General features: G+C 45.5%; 1 protein-coding gene across 1 annotated transcript in view; it reads left to right on the top strand.

Annotated features, from left to right (window-relative positions):
- Window positions 1-8,371, top strand: part of Pard3b (par-3 family cell polarity regulator beta) — a 978,380-nt gene extending 970,009 nt beyond the window's left edge. The window contains exon 23 of the mRNA XM_006975013.4: window positions 3,595-8,371. Within this exon, the coding sequence (XP_006975075.2) occupies window positions 3,595-3,952 (358 nt within the window). The 3' untranslated portion in view covers window positions 3,953-8,371. The remainder of the gene's footprint in view (window positions 1-3,594) is intronic.
- Window positions 8,372-20,355: the final 11,984 nt, after the last annotated feature.

Below are 20,355 nucleotides of genomic sequence, written 5' to 3'. Positions count from 1 at the left end.
TGTCAGTCCCTCTGAAAAGCCTTCTCCAGGACAAACTGAGATTCTGCTCTCCGCACCGACACTAAATCTCACACACAGAGAGACACTATAGAAGAAGACACTAAAGATTAACAAAACAACAGCATCTCAGCTCTTTCTCCCTCCCTTACTCAGTTCTGTGGCTAACGAGGACGTTTTGCAGTTTGAACCTATGACTTTGTCATTTTTCAGCAAAACAGTTTAACATTCATCATTTTCCTAGTTGCATGCATCATTGTGATTTGGAACATACCTGAAGCCATCCCTAGTAGTTTCCAAGCAAAACCTAAATCCCTTGGCTTCCAGAAATAATCCTATTCAGTGGGGAATGGAAACTTAAAGGGAATGTTCCCTTCATAGGATCATTCGGTTTGAATATTTGGTGCCCAGCTGATGGCACTGTTTGGGGAAGTTGTGGAATCTTTGGTCCATGTAACCTGTCCAGAGGAAATGGGTTGCCCTGCAGTGGGCCTTGAAGGTAATGTCCACTTGTAGTTCCCATTAGCTTACTGATCCCCACATCCATGTGAGGAGCTTAGCCATCCCTCCAGTTCACAAGGCTGCTCTGTCTGCCCTGTCCATCAGGATGACTGTTCCTTTTGAAACTGTAAGCCAAAATGAACTCCCTCCCCGACACTTACGTTGATTCTATCCCACGTCTTGTCTGTGTGAGGAAAAGTGACTCATATAGGAAGGAGGCTTCTTTTTTTCTGCTTAAAAATTGTTACTTTTTAAGTGCTTGTGTGTGTGTGGTGTGTGTGTGTGTGTGTGTGTGTGTGTGTGTGTGTGTGTACACATGTGTACATGAGTGTAGCTTAGACCCTATGGAGCTAGAGTTACAAGAGGATGTTAGCCACCCCGTGTGGGTTCTAAGGAATGGAACTCTGGTCCTCTGCAAGAGTACCTTTAACCTCTGAGCCATTTCCCCAGTCCCCAGAAATGGTTCTTTTAAATGCTTACGTGAGCATGTACATGTGATAATATTTGCAATAGTTTAGAAGCTGTTCTGGTGAAAGTCTATAGAAAATGATAGGCTTTAAGGGAAAAAAAATGTTATAAGCAGCAGACCAGGAGGAAAGGGCTCCCAGCCGTCTTTGAACTTTCAATCTGTGTTTTTACAGAGCAACTCATTGTTTTTCTTCTCCCTGAAAAATGACAAACAATGGCTGTTATGATGAGTTCTACAGAAAAAGACAATCTCCATGCCACCACGGCTTGACAAAGAGCAGCACCTCGCTTGGTGTCTGCCACATGTAAGCAAACTCCCCAACATGTAATCCTCCTCCAGAGAAGCCCTCTGGGACCGTGATGCTATCTTGGGGTCGCCCTCTCTGCCCTGGGAACCCTCCCTCCTCCTGGCAGTGAGTGCTGGATAGTCACCACCGGGTGAGGTGTGAGAGAGGAGATAGTCTCCTTTCTGGCTCCACATGCACACTGTCAAGTCACTCAGGGTTGCCAGTCTCTCAGGGGGGCTTCTAGCCCGTCACCACCTGCTCTGGACTGTCTCTCCATAACTTAAAAAAAGAAAGAAAGAAAAAAAAAGCAAACCCCAAGGCATTCTGTCTTTTATAATGTTCTGTTTTAAAAGAGAGAAATCTTTAGAGAGAGACCAGGACCCTAAAAAACCCAAGGCCTGGAATTTCTCCCTCCTCTCTTCCCATTTTAAACAGGAAACATTCCCGCTAAGAGAGTCCAGAGGGAATGTTGGTTGCGCGTTCATTTTAAGGCAGATAATGTTTGTGTGTTGCAAATGTCAGTGATTTATCCTAAGGACTTAAAATGAGTGCAGAGAAACCACATGTTCCACTTCATGCAGAGAAATACCACTGGTAGCTTTTGAAAGGAAACACAGGTTAAGGATTTTTTTTTTTAGAGTGTTTCTGCAATCTCCAGCTCGAGCCAAAGAAAATAGAAATGAGCATGGTGGTTGAGAGAGGGGTCTTTATTTTTTTTTTTTTTTACAATAAAAGATATAATGAGTGCTAGAAATTTTCTAAATAAAAAATGAAATTGTCAAGAAAAGGGATGGTGAAAACCGGGTCCTTTATTTTGCAGGGTCACAGTGACAGATGACTGGCGATGTATGCCTGCTCTATTTGTCATGGGCAATTTAGCATAGAGCAAAGCAGCCCGGACTGAGTAATGCCAGCTGATGCTATAAATAACGTGTACGCAAACAATTTAATTTTTTATCTGAAAACTCTCACTAACGAAATTACCCCCCAAATTCATGGATCTATCATTCATTATTATACATAGAAAATTAAGGCACACACCCACACAGATAAATGTAGATGGGAGACTGTAGGCCTCATTCATCCTGAGGCCTACATTGCCACATGCTCCCGGAGCTCAGAGCTTATCAAACCTTCATTGATTTGGGGAACGGGGCTGTGTTAACATCCAACTCCACAGATTACAGGGTGATTTTGACCCTCATTGACAGCGCCTGATTAACCACAGGCATGGTATTCTTACAGCCCTGTCACTTCTTTCAAGTGTCCAAGCGGTCTGTACGCTAACACTGGCAAGCTTTTCAGTAATCATTATTGTTGCTGTTTCTCCTTAAAAAAACAAACAAAAAAATCAAAAGGAGCAGAGGAATAAAGAATGGAGGAATCCGGTGACGTGGTAAATGGTACTGGCGAGTGTGTGCACAGAAGGTTTATTGGGATTTTAAGGGCTGCAAACAGAAGTCATGTGTCTCACCCCAGGCTAGCCAAGATGCCATCATCTGCACATTGTCTAGAGACGGATTGTTTCTGTTATGGCGAACAGATCAGATGATACTTGTCTTTAGTAGAAACTTCCAGACAGGCTTGTTTCCCATTAGCCTGTGTTCTTGCCCTGGACCTTTCTGTGTGCTGCCCATTGTGTGGGGCAACTTGGTTTTTGCTACTGACTTTGTGGTAGACTTAATTGCTTTTATCACAGTTCCAGGTGGGTCTTTCCCAGCCTTGAGTTGAGAGTTCTTTGGGGGAACCGTAGAGGGGAGGCACACTAATCCATACAGGGGTGTGACAGCAACCACCCAGACTTAGCCAAGGCCACACACAGCCCGCTCAATGAGCACCTCACCATCTAGGAGGGAAATGAGTAAGTATAGTTTATGAGGACTCTGACCCACCATATTAATGCTACCATATCTCATACAGACGTGGTCTCTAACAGAGCCCAAACTCACTGTGTAGAGGAAACTAGTTTGATCGCTGTAATAAAAGTGAATATAAAGGGGGATAAACAATAACAATGCAGGGATGTATTTCTTCTGTGTATTAAGGTGAGTGTAGACTGTCCTAGGTGATATAACAGCTCGTGGTGTCAAGGGCCAGAGTTCTTCTTACATTCTTGTTGCTCCGCCTTCCCTGGCACATGGTTTTCACCTTGAAGTCTAAGATGGCAAAGAAGAGAGGATTCCCTCTCTTGTTGTTTAAGGGTACACTTCACATCTGCTCATATTCCCTTGTCCAGGTCTAGGGTGCGGTCACAGCCAGCTGCGGTCATGGCGGAAGCATGCCGTCTTCAGCGGGGAGCAGCTCCATAGCTCCTGACCCCTCTCTCTGCTTCTCTTTCTAGGGGAGGCTCAGCAGATCCCGTGGACTACCTGACCGCAGCACCCCGAGGGCGCTACAGTGAGAGAGAGCTTCCGTACTACCTGGGGCCTCATCCCGTACATCCCCCGAGAGGGGGCTATCCCCACTCCTCAGATCTGAGGGTGGCCGATCTCCGATATCCGCAGTACTATCCGCGCCCACCAGCCCAGCAGCACAAAGGACCCTTCAGACAAGACGTTCCACCTTCCCCGCCTCAGCACCAGCGAGTTACAACCTATCAGGAGGTGGGCAGAGCAAGGCCCCGGGGGGGCAGCCCTGAGCGGAACCCCTATCGTAACCAGGATCCCAGGCAGAAGAACCCCATGACGGCAGCCGTATAGCTGAACATCACAGAGATCTTCCAAGCAAGGAAGACATCCAACACCACCTTTGCCCTTGCTAGACCCTAAGGCCTGACCCAGGTTTAGGTGCTCATGGTACAGAGAGGCTCTTGCTCCCTGAGGATTTGACACTTGAGTGCTAATCAGAAGAGAGAAAAGGGGGACAGGGGTTTGGGGATGTGGATTCAAAGGGAAGAAGGAGGGTGGGGTCATAAAAAACAGTACTTCCTGATACTTGAAAGGTTTGAAGAATTGGTTGATTCCAGGAGAGTGGCAATTGATTAACAGCCAATGGAGCTCCACTATAGTCAACCCTGGCTAGAAAACCAGTGCCGGTTACGAGCCCCGACCCCATAGTAGAGGTAGCAATACAGAGGTGGTTGTCTCGGCCAGGCCTAGTCACTCACATCCAGAGACTTACTCTCGGCCCTGACCTTGGAGCTGTGAGGCTGACACAGTAGTAGAGTAGAGAGGCTGGGCATCTTCACAAGCACAGTGTTTTCACTGAGAACAACGTAGCAATAAACGTGACCAGTGACCTCTGGCCCAAAGGAAGACTGCATTTCCTTATTTATAGTCGACCTTGGGCTCCTGGTACGACTTGTTTGATACAAAGCTTTCACATATCCTTGCTTTTGATAGAAAAGCCAGTAGAATCGGAATGCAGTATTAGTGGCCTGGGAGGATGTGCACACCTGTCCGAGCTTCCAGAAGGAGCTCATTCCCACCAGGGACCACAGTGAGCAGGTGAAGAGGGTGGCGGTCCCTCGGCCCTTGCTTTCCCCTCTCCCAGGCCCTGGCACGCTTGCTTCAAGATCGCTCCTTCCAGAGCCCTCCCCAAATGCCTGTAATTATGTTAACTGAGACCTCTACTTTTAGACTTCTATTGTAAGGGATAAAGAATACATGTGAGTGGTGTGGGTACGGAAAAGAGAGCCTGCTGGCCAGGCCACACAGAAAGCAATGTCCTGGGGATGTGAATTCCAGACTCAGTGCCAAACAGTACCCGTCTGCCCCTGGGTCAGTGAGGAAACTGGTCACCAGAAAGAAGTAGACAAAAGTGTGTGTGTGTGTGTGTGTGTGTGTGTGTGTGTGTGTGTGTGTGTGTGTGTGTTTTCAAACACATGTGATTACCAGTATGGAGAGTAGAAGGGAAAATTGCCTTCTGGAAGTTTGATGAGGAAGAAATCAGAGGAAGTAGAGAGAGAAGACTCGTAAGATTAAATCAGTCTGCATCTGCTAGATCTCATTAACAAATGTCAGGGCAAAGCCAAGGTCTCCACCTGATTTAAAAGACAACAGAAAGAAAGAAAGCATTCTGGCTGAAGAAGCTGAGAAGCCGCTTGCTTCCTTTGAGCTTTTCTACACAACAGAGTGTCTGAAGCTTCCAGTCTGATCCAAATGGGAACACACGCACAAGACGGAGAAACAGCAGATGCGGCCAGCACCATGAATTTCTCAGCGACTGCTAAGTGCTTTAAGCCACTCACCTCCCTTCTCACCCTCCTCCCCAAAAGGTCTTTAGTTCAATATAGACATATTTTGGCTGAGAGCAGAATACCACTGACCAACAGAATTGACTGAATTATAGTATTCTAAAAAAATAGAGTAGCCATCTGGCCCAATTTAGTCTTTTTTTTTTTTTTTTGAATAGTTTTGTTACCAAGAATGATGCAACTGCTGGGTTTAGACGTAAATAGTGTCCTTTGCTGGACTTCGAGAGAGATCATTATCTAAACCACAGTGACTGCGGCCCTCTGAAAAACTGACTGTCAACTTGCTTTTTGTCCTCTGCCGTCTCCCTTCAGCCAGCACCCCGACATCATGTGTAATTTGTCCACTGGGGTGGGGGATCTCAGACGCTGCCCAACAAGGTATTGTGGCTACACTGTAGGGTCCCTGGCCACCATGCTGAAAATGGAGTTTCCTTTGAGCCAAGGAATCCTGAAAGAAGTTGATACAATGAAGGAAATGCAGCTTTTTCATGGGGGGGAATTAGATCAACTCTTAAGCCAGGCACGGTGCCACATGCCTAGAATCGCAGCAGTCAGGAAGTCAAGGCAGGCAGATGCAAGGTGGCGGCTAGCCTGAACTGCAGGGTGAGTGAAGACCAGCTTGGACTATATAATGAGACCCTCTAGGGTTTTTTTTGTTTTGTTTTGTTTTTTTGAGGGGGGTTGTTTTTGTTTGTTTTTAAGATTACTCTTGGTGTGTTCTATAATTTACTGAAATTTCTGTAAAGCACTGATTCTATCCAAGGCAGAAGTTTCCCCTTACAGAAAGGCTGGACCACTTAAAGGTGGGCCACGGTCAGGCAACAGGGGTATGCTCTGGAGAAGAGGCACTTGAGGATAACTGCTCATGTCTCTGGCTCCAGCACTGATACCTTGGGCACATAGTACCCTATCTGCAGGCTTCAGACCAGCTGCTTCAGACCTTGGCTTTGTGTTGGGTACACAGTCCATCCAACAGTTGCTAATCCTGAGAGGCCCTCTGAGGCTCAAAGGTATTATTAAAGAGAACAAAAAGAAGATGATAACAGCTTTCTTTTCTTGCTTAGAAGCATAGCAATCTCTGCATTTGATCCTGCCCTAAAGAACTAACATTATATTTTGACGGAGGCTGCATCAAGCCAAGCAATGGTTAAGAACCGCTCGGGCAGTGAGCTTTATAAATGCTGGAGTACTATTCTGCCCATTGTCCCCTCTCCACAGCTGCAGGACCATTTTTCTGCGCTCTAGGAGAACATCTGGCTATCTGGAAGTCCAGGCTATGATAAGCAGGTCCCCAGAAGAAGGAACTAGCTCCCAGTGTATGTACAACCTTGGGGAAACACACTTGGGTATCTCTCTGTAGCTGGGAACAGAGAGAAAGGTTTATGAAGACCTACAAACCTGTTACCGGACCATCCGGCTTCACGGGCCCTCTTTCCTCCTTTTCTCCTATAACTAGAAAGATGAGAGAGAGAAAGAGAGAGACAGAGAGAGAGAGAGAGAGAGAGAGAGAGAGAGAGAGAGAGAGAGAGAGAGAGAGCACTGAAAACCTCTAGTCTCGAGAGAATTCAGTCTTCCACAGAGAGAGAAACACCGACCATTGGTCCATCACACCCCTGGGCTGAGGCACCATCCTTCTTGGCTTAATACTGTTCCCCTCCGGAGTTAAACAGTGGACAAACAAAGGAGCATTTTCTTAAATCATGATTTCATAGCAAACAAAGCTGAGAAAAAAATTATTCTAAAACTCATTATTCTGAGACTTTTCAGAACATCTATGTTGAACCCACAGGACCTCGTGGAGCAAAAGTCTGATGGAATCGATGGCATCGTAGAGAAACAGAGCCTAGGAGGCTTTATTGGAGCCTTATTTCTGCTGCCAACAGAATAAAATTAAAACAGGATCCACTGCCTTGAATTTTTTTTTTTTTTTAGCTAAATCTACCTTGTGAAAGAATCCTCCTGCAACTTCAGGATAGGAGAGCTGGTTCCTCTGTTCCCTGGTCCACAGAGGGACCAAGACCATAAAGAGCAATTACTTTTCCCTTCACTGAAAATCAACAGCATTTCATTCTGTTTGCTTGCTGTCTAGTGTTTGAGCAGTGTTACAGAATTTCAGGCCTGTGAAAAGAATTGAAAGGTGATTGATAAAAGGAATGTGTCTCTGTAAAATTCCCATCAGCATTAAACACTGAGATCCACTGTGAGCAGCTTTCAAACTGTCCTTAAATTGAGTAGACATCCCACAGCTTCCCTGTGCGTGAGAACAGCAAGTCCCAAGTTTCACTCAATTAGGCAGGAGGGAGTTCCGTTCAGAAAAGTCCATAATAGTGTTTCTCGTAGAAACAGGGAGATGGGAAAGGGGATTCTCCCTAAGATATCCCTACAAAGTCACCTTTCTGATAAAAGAGAGGGCAAAAAAAAAAAAAAGTTAGAAATCTAAAAATAAGCCAGGACTCTCACGTGGAACTATGACTTCTAAGTGTAACTTTCACCCTCCTCTCCTTAAATAGGCACGCAATCTCCCACAGCCTGGCTTTTCAAGTTGGCTTTGGCTACTAAGCTCAGAGTGGGAAGTGAACCATTCCCAAAGACTTTGAGCCCATCTCTTGGGCTCAGAAAGTATTCTGTTCCATCTGCAATGCTATTTACTACTGGAGCATAAAACAAAGCCTATTGTTTGTACCCTCACTTTCTCTCATCTTCCCTGTTCTTTTATGATTACCAAGTCGTCTGTTCATACATTCTAAAGATAAATTATGTGAAATCATATTTTGGCATATGGGGATGGAGAGTGAATTCTTTACAAACTTTTTAATATGATCCCATTTATATCACTGAAGACATTTTGGATGTTATTGTATATGAGTATATAAATTTTTCATGTTTTATTTTGCATTAAAATAAAGCTTTATTCAATCAGTGAGATATCAGTGTCTTGATTTGTTTGGGGAATCTGATGAATGACTAGGTGGACCTGTGCATGCTCACTCTGTGGCAGCAATATCTAATACAGTGGTTCTCAATCTTCCTAATGCTGCGACCCTTTCATACAGTTCCTCATATTGTGGTGACCCCCCAACCATAAAATTATTTCCATTGCTACTTCATAACTGTAATTTTGCTATGGTTATGAATCGTTTCATAAATATTTGTGGAGGTTTGCCAAAGAAGTTGAGACCCACACGTTGAGACCCACTGGACTAAATAGTTGACTAGCTCCAATAGCAACACCCAAGTACAGCGGCAGGGCAATGGGGCATCGGCTTCATGCAGACAAGATTGGACAGAGAGAGGCTGAGCTGCAGTGTGCTCATGGTGCAGCAGCAGCCATGTCCACGGGAAACTCTGGAGAATTTTGGACGCTCAGAGCTTCCTCAAGTGAGGATGAAAGAGTGGGACTTCATGCCACGTGGCTACTCTAGGAAGAGAAAAAAACCTAGGGTCAGGCAGTTTTCTTAGGTGAGGCACACACACACACACTCCACCCCCACCCCCACCCCCAAGAGCCGTAGCAGCTGGGACCATTCTTGGTTCATTCTCTTAGCAGCTGAGAAAGTATTTCTTTTATGGAGGGACATCAAAGCCTCCCACCATGGTTGCCATATGGTAACATCGTCCACACTGCCTGCTTCTTTCACTCTAGAATCACCCTCACCTCACCTATAGAAGGTCATCTTCAACAACGTCACTGTCACTCTCAAGGCCTCCTCACTCACTTTCAGCCCTTTCCATATTTCCAGCAGGTTCATCTGCTTGGCAAGCTCAGCCTAGGTTTCGCTAATCTCCCAGCTCTATCCAGGCTGACTGCTTCGGCTCACATCTTATTCTGAACATTCCTGCTTTTTTTCTGGACATCCAGATGGTAATGACTCCACCAGCCCTTTAAACTCGAGGGTGTGCAAGCTTGCTCCCAATACCTGTTCTCACAATTCTGATTGTGGACAATGGTACTACCACATCCAGTTACAAGGCAGAAATCTCCACCCACGCTCATGCACCATATACACTCTGTAGACACTTGCACATCAGACTTTAAACATGCCCACACTTCCTGGTGCTATGACATGGCTCCACCTCCTCACTTTGTTTCCTCAAGCCTCTTCCACAGCCGTCTACAGCATCTCTTTTATCTCTGAGCTTACTCTCTCCAGCCCACCTCTGTCCTCTAAGGCCTGCACCCTGCTTTTGTAAATACATCTTCCCAGAATACCTCCGTGCCCACTCATTTCTACAGTGGTCTAGAATCCTTTCACACTACATCACCCACACCCACCTCTAACTCTATTTTGGCGGTGGGGGTGGGGGGGTGAGGGGTGGGAGGGGCGCTCTGAAACAGAGAACTGTCCAGACTACCCAGCTAGAGGCAGCAAAGTCTTTAATAAAAAATATTGAAAATTGGTAGACATGGATTTAAAACATTGATTAGGTGTTAGCCACTAATTCACTGCATAACCTTGGGCAAAATGCTTATCTCTCTGGTATTTCTTGTGAAATGAACTTCTCTGTATCTCAGAGAAGAGGCAGTTGTGTGTGCCTCCTCCCAACACTACTCTGAGTGATGGCATGTTGACATCTTGAGATGGACCAAGTTGGAAGTATCCAAACCACAAGGAATGGATATAAGTGACACTTGAGTGCCTTCTATTCTGGAGAATAAGGTATCAAGAATTTATCAGTATACTATGGTAATAGCCATCGATAGAGGGCTAGCAAGATGAATCAGTGGATAAAAGCACTTTCCCAGCAAGCCTGGTGACCTGAGTTCAATCCCTGGAATTGTGGAAGTGGAAGGAGAAAATGGACTTCCATACATGTACTGCGGCATGTACATGAGCATGCATGTATACAAACACAAACACACAGAGAGAGAGAGAGAGAGACAGAGACAGAGTTAATCTTATTTAAAAAAATAATCACCAAAGATACTAATCTCTGTCCTGCTCATATACACAGATGTGCACATACAAACTTACATCTTCAAACCTCTCTGGGTTTCTCTACCACTTGCAAGTTTAAGTTGTAAGTCCAGCGCCTTTCAAAATCAGCCCATCCTTCCTTCCTATCTCTTACTGCTTCTCATTTTCCATCTGTGCTACTATTATTTCAATGTCTTAAATTTAGTCTGGACATACTGTACCAGGGCCATGGCAGAAGGATAGTTGTCCCTGCTGAATGCCCTATAATGGACGCTTCCTAGGCCCTCAAGTCCTAGAGCAGGCGGCTCTTTCTCTAGAAGCCTTGAAGTTGAAAGAATGGCTTCCTGACCAAATCTCCCCTTCGAAATCAGAGATCCTTAATAACTAAAAGACCTGATGCTGAAGACCACATTTTGTCACAACTCGGGTTCTACGCAGACCACATGGCAGAAAGAGAGACATGAAGGTTAGTCATGCTTCTATCTCAAACCTGGTCACAGAGCCATTGGGCTTCGGGGCAGAAGCACCCAGCACCCCAGCTGCATGAGAAACCAAGACCGTGTGGTGATTATTCATTGGGATAGCTTGGATTCCACCTGACAGAATACGACTCATTCCTGCACACAGGAGCCTCTGACTTTCTGATCATCCCAAGAGTAGCAACCCCCATAGGGAGCCTAGATCTGTTACTGTGAATTTATTCCCAGAAGCAGTACACAGAGGTACAAGGAGCTCAGTTGTCTGCCACTGAACAGACCAAGACATGGTCCATGCCCCTCCTCCCAGCAGAGTTGGTAATTCCACACTGTATGTTACGGAGATACCTTCTGCAGATCCTCAATAAAACTTTTATGACCCGTATTACAGTGATTAGTTTCCAAGTCTGTGTGGCCATCTAAGGTGTGCCGTATTTGTAACACATTGCCTGGCTCTGGCTTTATGCTCTAGAATTATTTGTTGAATTCATTTGAATGAAGAAATGAGGTGTGAGGGTTCTTTCCCTGAATTCCCGGGATGCTGACTTTCCTCCTGGAAGCCCAGACCATAAATCTCCAAGTCCTGTTGTTAAAGTTCGCCTGGCAGTATTCTTGAAGCGAAGGGTGTTAGCTCACGTGGGCATGCCGGAGCCTAATTTAAAACACGAAAAAGCAGGCCAGGAGATTGTAAATGCAAGGGGTGATGCATTATTTAGAAGGTAAAAAGAGACTTAAGTAAAGAGAAAGTGTATTACTTACAAGCGGCTAAAATGGAAATACTTTTAGTCACACATGATTACTATTATTATTGTATAATTCCTGGATTTTAGGAAGCTCTTTGCAATCACTTGCATTACTTGTTCCTTTCAACAGCCATGGATGGTGAGTTGGAACAACTCTCCGACTTTCCACAAAGAAGCTGAGTCCTGCATACAATGGCCTTAAAATAAAGATTAAACGGAAGCTGTTTTGACATGTCCAAAGAAACCGTAGGTTACTTTGTGTCTTAGCAATTGAAATGCTCTTTTAGTGGCCACGTTTTTTCCTGACTAATTATTGTTTACATCTCATGCTGAATATTTCATGATCACAGTAATTTTGGCTTCTCGTGTCGTCAAAGTAGATCAAGTTCTCTCTTATTTCACACAGGAGGAAACCGAGGCATCAAGAAGTCAACGTCCCATAATGTGGGACTGAAGGAAGACGGAAAAACTAAACTTACTCTATCCTTTCTCTTTATGAGAGTTTGCTTTATGAGAGTTTCCTGCGTTGTGGGCACCATGCTGGGCTCTCTGCAGCATGAATGGTGGACACTTCACCGAATTTTATTAAGAGACCCTCTGTAACATGGGCCAACCGCGCTTCCCAGGTGTGCGTCCCTCAGAGGTCACTGGTTCTGGTCACTGTGGTTGCCATCTCAAAGACTGTTGTGCTAGTAACTCTCCCTATGACAAAAGCAACTTGAAGGAAGAAGGCTTTTGTTTTGGTCATTTTGATGGTCGGTTTCTTACGGTTTGGTTTGGTTTTGTTTTTCTCACTGTTTAAAGGGATTACAGTCCATCACGGCACGGGAGGAGGTGGAACCATGGGGCAGCTAGTCAATGCTGGTTCTTGGCTGCCTTGCTGCCTTTCCCATTTTATTCCAGACCACGGGACGATGCTCTCCATATGTTCAGAGTGTGTCTTCCTTCCTTCAGCCAACCTTTCTGGAAATACCCTTCTAGACATACCCAGAGGTGTGTTCTAAATGATTCCAAACCCAGTCAGGTTGACATGAAGATCCGCCATCACACCATTTTAAATATCATCCTTTAAACTTGAACCTTTGGCTGTTTCAAAGCAACCCTCCTTACGCAAGCCTAAATACTCACATTTACTGAGTGATTCTGAATGTGTGACATTCAGCTTTAACTGAACCCTGTCGACCCTTGCTTAATTTCTGACCTTTTCTGCCTACCCAGTTTAATAAGAAATACAACCATGAAATGGCAATGGTAGACCAACAGATCCCACCACAAGCAGCCTCAAGTTCAAACCTGTGGGCTCTGACAGGAGAAAGCCACACTCATCAAGAGCTGAGACAAGGGCGAAGGTGAGGCGCATTTGAGGGAGCAACAGAAGAAAGCCTGTGAGGAGAAACCACCTTTGACCACAGAGCCAGAGAATTCCTGTGAAGATACAGCATCTGAAATCACCTTAAAAGGCAGGAAGAATAGGAACCGGGACGACAAAGAGACACATTGTCTTTCCAGATAAAGACCAGAATGGAAGGGTCCAGGTAGAGCCAGGAAGCTCCCAGATAGATGTGAGTGGGAGGCAGGAGGAGGTTTATAGGTTGGTGGTGGTAGCCAGCCGCTTTCAGTACTGAATCGGAGCCAGAGACCAGCCTAAATGGTTTATTTCTAACTTACTCATTAGATCGTCAGATTTACGATTTATAAATCAGAGCCATAAATGAAGGCAATTTGCCTTTAAGATTTTAGCTCCAACAAAAACAAGCTACTGAGTTTCTTGAAAGAATCTCTCACACAAATGGATGCTTATGTAATAACGGCCTCGTAAAAGCACCATGCACACAGACCTGGAAAAACTCTAAAGTTGGTTTGTTCTAGAAAGAGGAGGGAGCCAGCCCATTCGGTGTACATTAGGTGGACACGACCCCACCCTGCAGAGGAGAACTCTGAGGATATAGCAATCAAAGAATGAGGCCATGGTGATTACCACTTCATGTAACACTAATTGCTAAACTCTCTTATTAATAAAAAAAAAAAAAAAAAAAAAAAACAGAGCCACTAGTTCTTACCCCTACGAAATCCTAGGCTGAAAGAGAGCAAGATCCTCTCTCCAACCTGCCTTACCATTTCCTCTGTCCACCAAGCTCTATCACTTCCTGTCTTTCTATACAGACCTCCAGACCTCTATCGTTAACTAGTGGCTAGCTCCTCCTTCTGATTTTTCAGGCCAGCTTTATTTGTTAAGAGCACAAATAAAATATCACCCCAATTTCAAATGTGTGCCATGGTAGAGGTAATTCTGAACCTGCAAATGCAGATTTTTGACATTTCGGTCTCCGGAACAGTCAGCTGTATGTTAGTCCCCTATATATTAAATTGTAATCTATACAGACAGCAGTTTTGAACGGTATCCAGGCAAGTAAGCTGCACTTCTGGTGAAAGTCAGACAGGTAGATGAAACGTTGATGGCTTAATCCCTCCAGCGATTAAAGGTATAAGCAGACCTGGGCCCTGTGGTGGAAAGAGGCTGCCAGAAAATTTATTAAGAGCCATAAAGTGCAGGGCCATAATTTCAACAGGTTATCTGCTTCCACGGCTAATTGTTTTCCAAGGCTTCCCGGCTCAGACCCATTCAGCATTCTTATCACCTGGGAAATGCGCACTCCTTGGGATATTTTCCAGTGGGCAGCCACCTCTGTCCCCGCAAACGCAGCGGTATTTTTGCTCAAAGAGTTGTGGATTAGATTTAAGGGCCGTCGCAGCCACAATGCGCAGCCCTTGCTGATCTTCAGTGAGAGCTGTGGCGTCGCCCTTTGATTTATGGAGAGTGCAGCTCAAACCCAGCCCTCTGCTTTATTAAAGCAGCTTTTAGTCAGCATTAAGCCTCCCCAGCTCCGAGGCTCCCAAGAGCTCCACCACCCTGTAGTCAAAGTCCCTTTGATAAGCAGCGTTCTGGGTGATTGCAAACACAGGGACTTCGCTTTGGGCCTGCCCACAGTCTTGCCTCCCTTGACCTTCCAGGTGTGAGTTGGGGGCGTAGTGGGGGGGGGGGGTAAGCGCAGGCCCAGCCTTCCTCACCAAGTGGCCTTTCAATATCCGTTTTCCGACCCCATCTTGACCTTCACAGTATGGCAGTGTTTGGCCTGAGGCTATACCTCTTCATGGTGGATTTCTTTATTTTTTTTTTTTCTGTTGCCCATTCAGGCTTTAAAGGGGAAGCCTTAGAGAGAAGCAGACACACGGCTTTGGTACCCACTTTCAAAGGCACTAGCTCTCTGAGCTGTGTTTTGAAAAACCAAGTGAAAGGATGGAGGACCTCCCGCCCCCAATAAAGGGCGCCGTTAGATCAAAGAGCATTTACATGTCTGTCCATGAGCAGTCATTTGAAGGTAGCAAGTGTGCAAACCATGCTAGGAGCCTAGGACTTCGCCGGTGCTGTTATCTAAGCTCTTCCTAGAGCACACAGCCCCGAGCCTGCGCAGGGGAGGCTGAGAAGGGACAGTATTCACTGTAGATGACAGCCAGGCTCAGCGCCTCTAGCTTCCACCAAGTGCTTCCCCAGGCTGCCCCTCCTCTGAGCAACTCCGAGAAGCGGGGCAGATAAACATGGCCAGCTTGGGTCAAGATGGAGTTAGGACACATAGCAGATAGCCGCCTCTTCTCTCCCGCATTGCAGCTGAGGGAGAGCCAAGCAGAGCTCTCTGCTAAATGGGTTTGCCAGGGACACCCGGCCCGGAAAAGCTGGGTAACCCGGTCAGTGACTAACCGTCTGCCAGCCTCAGCTACCTACTACCTATCTCTAGAGGGCTCACGATCATGCTGACCTTGAGGGTCCACAGGAACCAGCAGGAAGTAGTTAGCACCTCAGCTGAGAGGACTTGCCTGTTACCATCCCCAGCCTTGGTTTTCACAAGGAATCTGAGAGTACAGATAGTGTGCCATTTCCAGGAGAAAGCTATTTCCTCTCGATATTCTGCTTACAGCAGCCTGATGAACACTGGTCAGCCCGAATAACCTGGCCCGACCACCAACGAGGACTCGGTCACAGTGTCTGTAACACCCGTCTCCGTGCAGCGGGCCCATTTCTTCTCCATTGGTGAGCAGGCTTCTGACGTGTGCGGGCGCCGTCTCTACCGTACTTTGTTACAGGTGGTGCCGGTCTCTGTCTGCTGTCTCTAATTCTTGGCCTCTTCAAGGAATTGAAGCAAAGATTTGCAGAGTTTGCAAAGTAGAAAGGGAATTTGATTCAGAAGCAAAGCAGTGGGGGTAGGGGTGGGGTAACAGATTGATCAGGAAAATGTACTGTTAAGAGGACAGTGGACCACACCAGTTAAGGTACCCGAGGACCCTGATTATTGTTGGGGCTTCCTTTGATGGAGCTCAAGAGAAGGAGAGTTTGGTTGCCACAGGGCATATATAGCACAGTGGTCTTTTGTGGTTGTTCAAGGCTTCAATTAAGCCTTTGCTCCCTACACATCAATATGTGTCCTTCTGTAACATACACATACCTAACTAAGTATGCGTAGGCATAAGATGAAAACTGAGAGATTCTCTCTAGAAGTTCCCTGGGAGTCACAGATGAGCTTACTGTGCACATACCCCAAACCAGTTCAGTGCAGAAATGCCTCCTTGTTCTCCTACCTGGTTCTAACTGGGAATACGTTTGAATAAAAACTGTCGAGGAAACGGAGATTTTGGTGGTTTGTCAGGGGAAGAGAGGCTTATTTCATTGTTTGGAAAGGAATGTCCATGCATCTTGATGCACATGGGGCAATCTCGGGTTACCAGGAGTACTGTCAGGAAAGGGATGTATGTGCACAGTGCCTGCCAGAGATGGTCCGAGGTAGCCCAGTGCATTGTTAGAAGAGAGATGTCTGTGGCCCAAGCCAATCAGCATCCCGGGCTGCTACTACTGCGTGTGCTTCCCTAACTCCGCTTTGCCTTCTCTGTGTGTTAACTGTATTAACATCTCCTTAGAACAAGATGATCTTGAATATTTTGTTCTCTCAGTTACCGCAGTGAATTTTCATTAAAAATAAAATACATAGGGAAACACTAAGTGAATGTCCATACAAACTGACATGGTAATACATACAGTGTGGCCTCAGTGTTTAGAAATGCATGCTGAACCATGTGGAGGTACCCGGGAGTCTCTGGGGCTTCCAGCAGCTAGAGTCACTTCTGAGAGATGCATGTTGTGGGACTGAATGCTAGAGTTCTAAGCACAGCTAAGGGGGGGGCAGTGTGTGGAACAGTGTCAGAACGTTCTCAGTCTGACACAGCGATGTTCTAAGAGGAGATCTCCACAAGGAGGAGATCTTACTTGGCTCCAGCTTCCACCTGCCCATGGGTCCTTGGCTCTGGCTCCCCAGCAGCAGGTGACTGCTGATTCTCCTGGAAGCACCAGAGATAAACCAGACTATACGTAAAGAGCAAGGGCAGCAAATGTGATCTTTCCCAGCGGTCCCTTCCCCAAGCCTGAGAAATGCATTAGCATCAGAACAGACTTTGAAGTTCATCCCTTCTAGTGTCTTTCAAGCAGATTTTGACCTTGGCCCAGACTAAGGCATACAAGTTACATCTCAACCTATTACATATGTACATTTATGCATTAAAAATAAGGTTCATAAAATAGTACTGACTTGTGTCATTCTATATTCCATTTCTTTTTCATCAAAAATACCCCATAAAAGGATTCTTGTGATCCATATGAATTGAAACTCAGAATTAAAAAGACACCACCCCCTGCCAAATGACATGATTTGCTAAAAGTCACCCAGCTAATTGGCATCACAATCATCAACGGTTGCTATAACAAAAAAAAAAAAATGCTAGGTAGCCTAAAACTAAACCATGTACTGGCCCACACTCGAAGATGCTAGAAGATGGATGTTGGGTGTCAATAGTTATGGCTCCTTCTCCAGCCCCTTATTGGGGAATCTAGTTCATGAATCTCTTCTACGTTTGATGTCCCTTGACATTTCTTGGTTTTGAAACGTTCCACTCCAATCCCTACCTCTACCATCAAGTGACATTCTGTCACTGTGTCCAAAAATCAGATTTTTTATAAAGCTGCTAGGGTTAGCACACCTGTCAGCAGGGGCCCTGGGAGGGAGAAGCTGGGGGATTGGAAGTCAGAGTGAGCTCAAACCTACCTTAGGCTGAGACACTGTTTCAACTTCCTCCCCACAACCCCAAAATGGTTAGGTTTTAGATAGGAGCCCACCCCAAACCCAATACAACTTCATTTTAACTGGATTATGTTGGCAAAGACCCAATATCTAAAGGAAATTACATTTACAAATGCCAGCAGTTAAGACTTTAAAATAACCTTTGAGACAAAGCAATATAAATACAATACCAATACAGTAGCTAGTACAGAGAATCACCCCGTTGTATGTACCTTGCATTAGCCCCTCAGCCAAAGCCTTTGCCTAGGGCACAGCAAAGACTCTTGCATGTTGTTAGTTGTTTTTTTTTTTTTTTTTTTTTTTTTTGCTCTTTTGGGGGACCCCACTGCCAATAAAGCACACATGGAGGCTTATTCTTAATTATAAACATCGGGCCTTAGCTTGGCTTGTTTCATGCCAGCTTTCCTTAACTTAATTTACCCCATCTACCTCTTGCCTCTGGGCTTTTCCCGTGCTCTTACTTCTGTAAATCTTATTCTTACTCCATGCTGGCTGTGCAGCTGGGTGGCTGGCCCCTGGAGTCCTCCTCCTTCTCTGGCTACTTCTTCCTCGCTACCTCTAGATTTTTTCCTTCTATTTATCCTCTTTCTGCCTGCCAACCCCGCCTATCCTTTCTCTTGCCTAGCCATTGGCTCCTCAGCTCTTTATTAGGCCATCAGGTGTTTTATACAGGCACAGTAACACAGCTTCACAGAGCTAAACAAATGCAACATAAACAAAAGTAACACACCTTAAAATAATGTTCTCCAACACTTGCAGGATGAACTTCCGGTGAGTGATTTGCAGAACCCCTTGGTGTCTTCTCAAGGTCAGGGGTGGAGTGTTTGTTCCTCTTTTACAGGAAAAAAAAAATCATAGTTTCTGGGGGGTGCTGGAGAGAATCACGAAGAAAATGAGCACAATGTGTGTCTGCCCTCCCAAATCCTCCCTCAGGCAGAAACAAAGCCTTTGCTCTCCCGTCCAGACAACATGAGAGGATGGGGAGTGACTGAGGGTTTCTGGGGAAGTGTTTGATCTCCCGGTACAGGTAGCACACCTACAGTCTCTGTGGGATAGCTACACGTACAACCTTGTGTACGTAGAGAGCAAAGACACAAGGCCCAAGCCAGCACGTTAAGTATGATGAAACCAAAACAACATTTCAAATAGCCAATATTGGGCATGGGGAAATGGCTCCCTGAGTAAAGAGCCTGATACAGAGTCAGAGCGGGGCCTGAATTCTGATCCTCGGCACCTATGCGAAAGGGCTGCATGTGGCAGCATCCAGCTTTGACCCCAGGACAAGGAAGGCAGAGGCAGGAAGACAGTGATGGAGAAAGACTCATTGTCTACCTCTCACCTCCACGAACAGATCTATACATGTGTTTGCATACCCCCCCCCCGACACACTTGCTCGCATGTGAGTGAGCGCACACAGACACAGACACAGACACACACACACACACACACACACACACACACACACACACGAACATACATACATAAAAATAAATAAAAATCAAATAGCCAATATTAAACATGTGATATGCAACATGTACATTTATGGCCACAGGAAATGTATTAACTGTATTGGCTAAATACAGTATTATACCCATTCATGCCTGCCAATCCAAATAATGAAACTTAGATGAACCATGCTTTCAGGGCCCATGCTATTAGCCACTAGAACAGTGGTTCTCCACCTTCCCAATGCTTCGACCCTTTAATACAGTTCCTCATGTGGTAATGATCCCCAACCATAAAATTATTTTTGTACCGCTACACTAGAGAAAGAAACCTGGGGTCCTGGTGGCACTATTTATATGTTCGATGGTTCATTTTGATTTGGTTGGTCCCAATATTTGCAGTTGATTTCATTCTTGACTGACATATGGATATTATCTTATAGAGGAGTTGATGAGACAATAAAGAGGGAAGAAAGCAACAACAATCAGTTAAGAACATCTAAACTACCATCATTCTCCATGAATACCTGGGTTTCATGTTTAACCAGTTCAAGAAACAGATCAATTAAAATGAATCATGTGGTAGGCAGAACAGCATCATCCCAAAGATAGCCACATCATGGGAACCTGTGAATGTGTCATTGTTATCTGGCAAAGGAGACCCCGTAGCTATGACTAAGTTTATTGACCTCAAGATAGAGAATTGAGTTTGGATTAACCATGTAAGCCCATTCCAATCACAGGGGTCCTAAAAGCCAGGAAAACACACAAACGCACACACACACACACACACACACACACACACATACACACACACACACCACTTCCCTGTCACCACCCAACTCCAATGAGGGAGAGTCAAGGGCAGTCACCCAGCAAGGTGGTAGCAAGAGAGACTTCCGATGTGCTCCTGCTGCTGGTTCTGAGCTGGAGTTATGAGGCTGAGCGAAGATTAGAGAGGCCCCAGGAGCAGACAATCTGAGAGAAAATGGAGTGTGCAGTGCCTCGGCTGCCTGGAGCCAAGTTCTCCTAACCCTGACTAAGAGAAGGAACTGACTCTCCGCTAGAGCCCAAGGAAAAGGCAAACCTTGCCTGAACCTCAACAGAGCCAAGCTGGGCTTCTGACCTACAAAAAAAAAAAAAAA

The sequence above is a fragment of the Peromyscus maniculatus genome, chromosome 13, assembly GCF_049852395.1.
Source record: "Peromyscus maniculatus bairdii isolate BWxNUB_F1_BW_parent chromosome 13, HU_Pman_BW_mat_3.1, whole genome shotgun sequence".
Classification (NCBI taxonomy): Eukaryota; Metazoa; Chordata; class Mammalia; order Rodentia; family Cricetidae; genus Peromyscus; species Peromyscus maniculatus.
The sequence above is the reverse complement of the archived record's forward strand: the minus strand, read 5'-3'. Positions and strand labels throughout refer to the sequence as shown.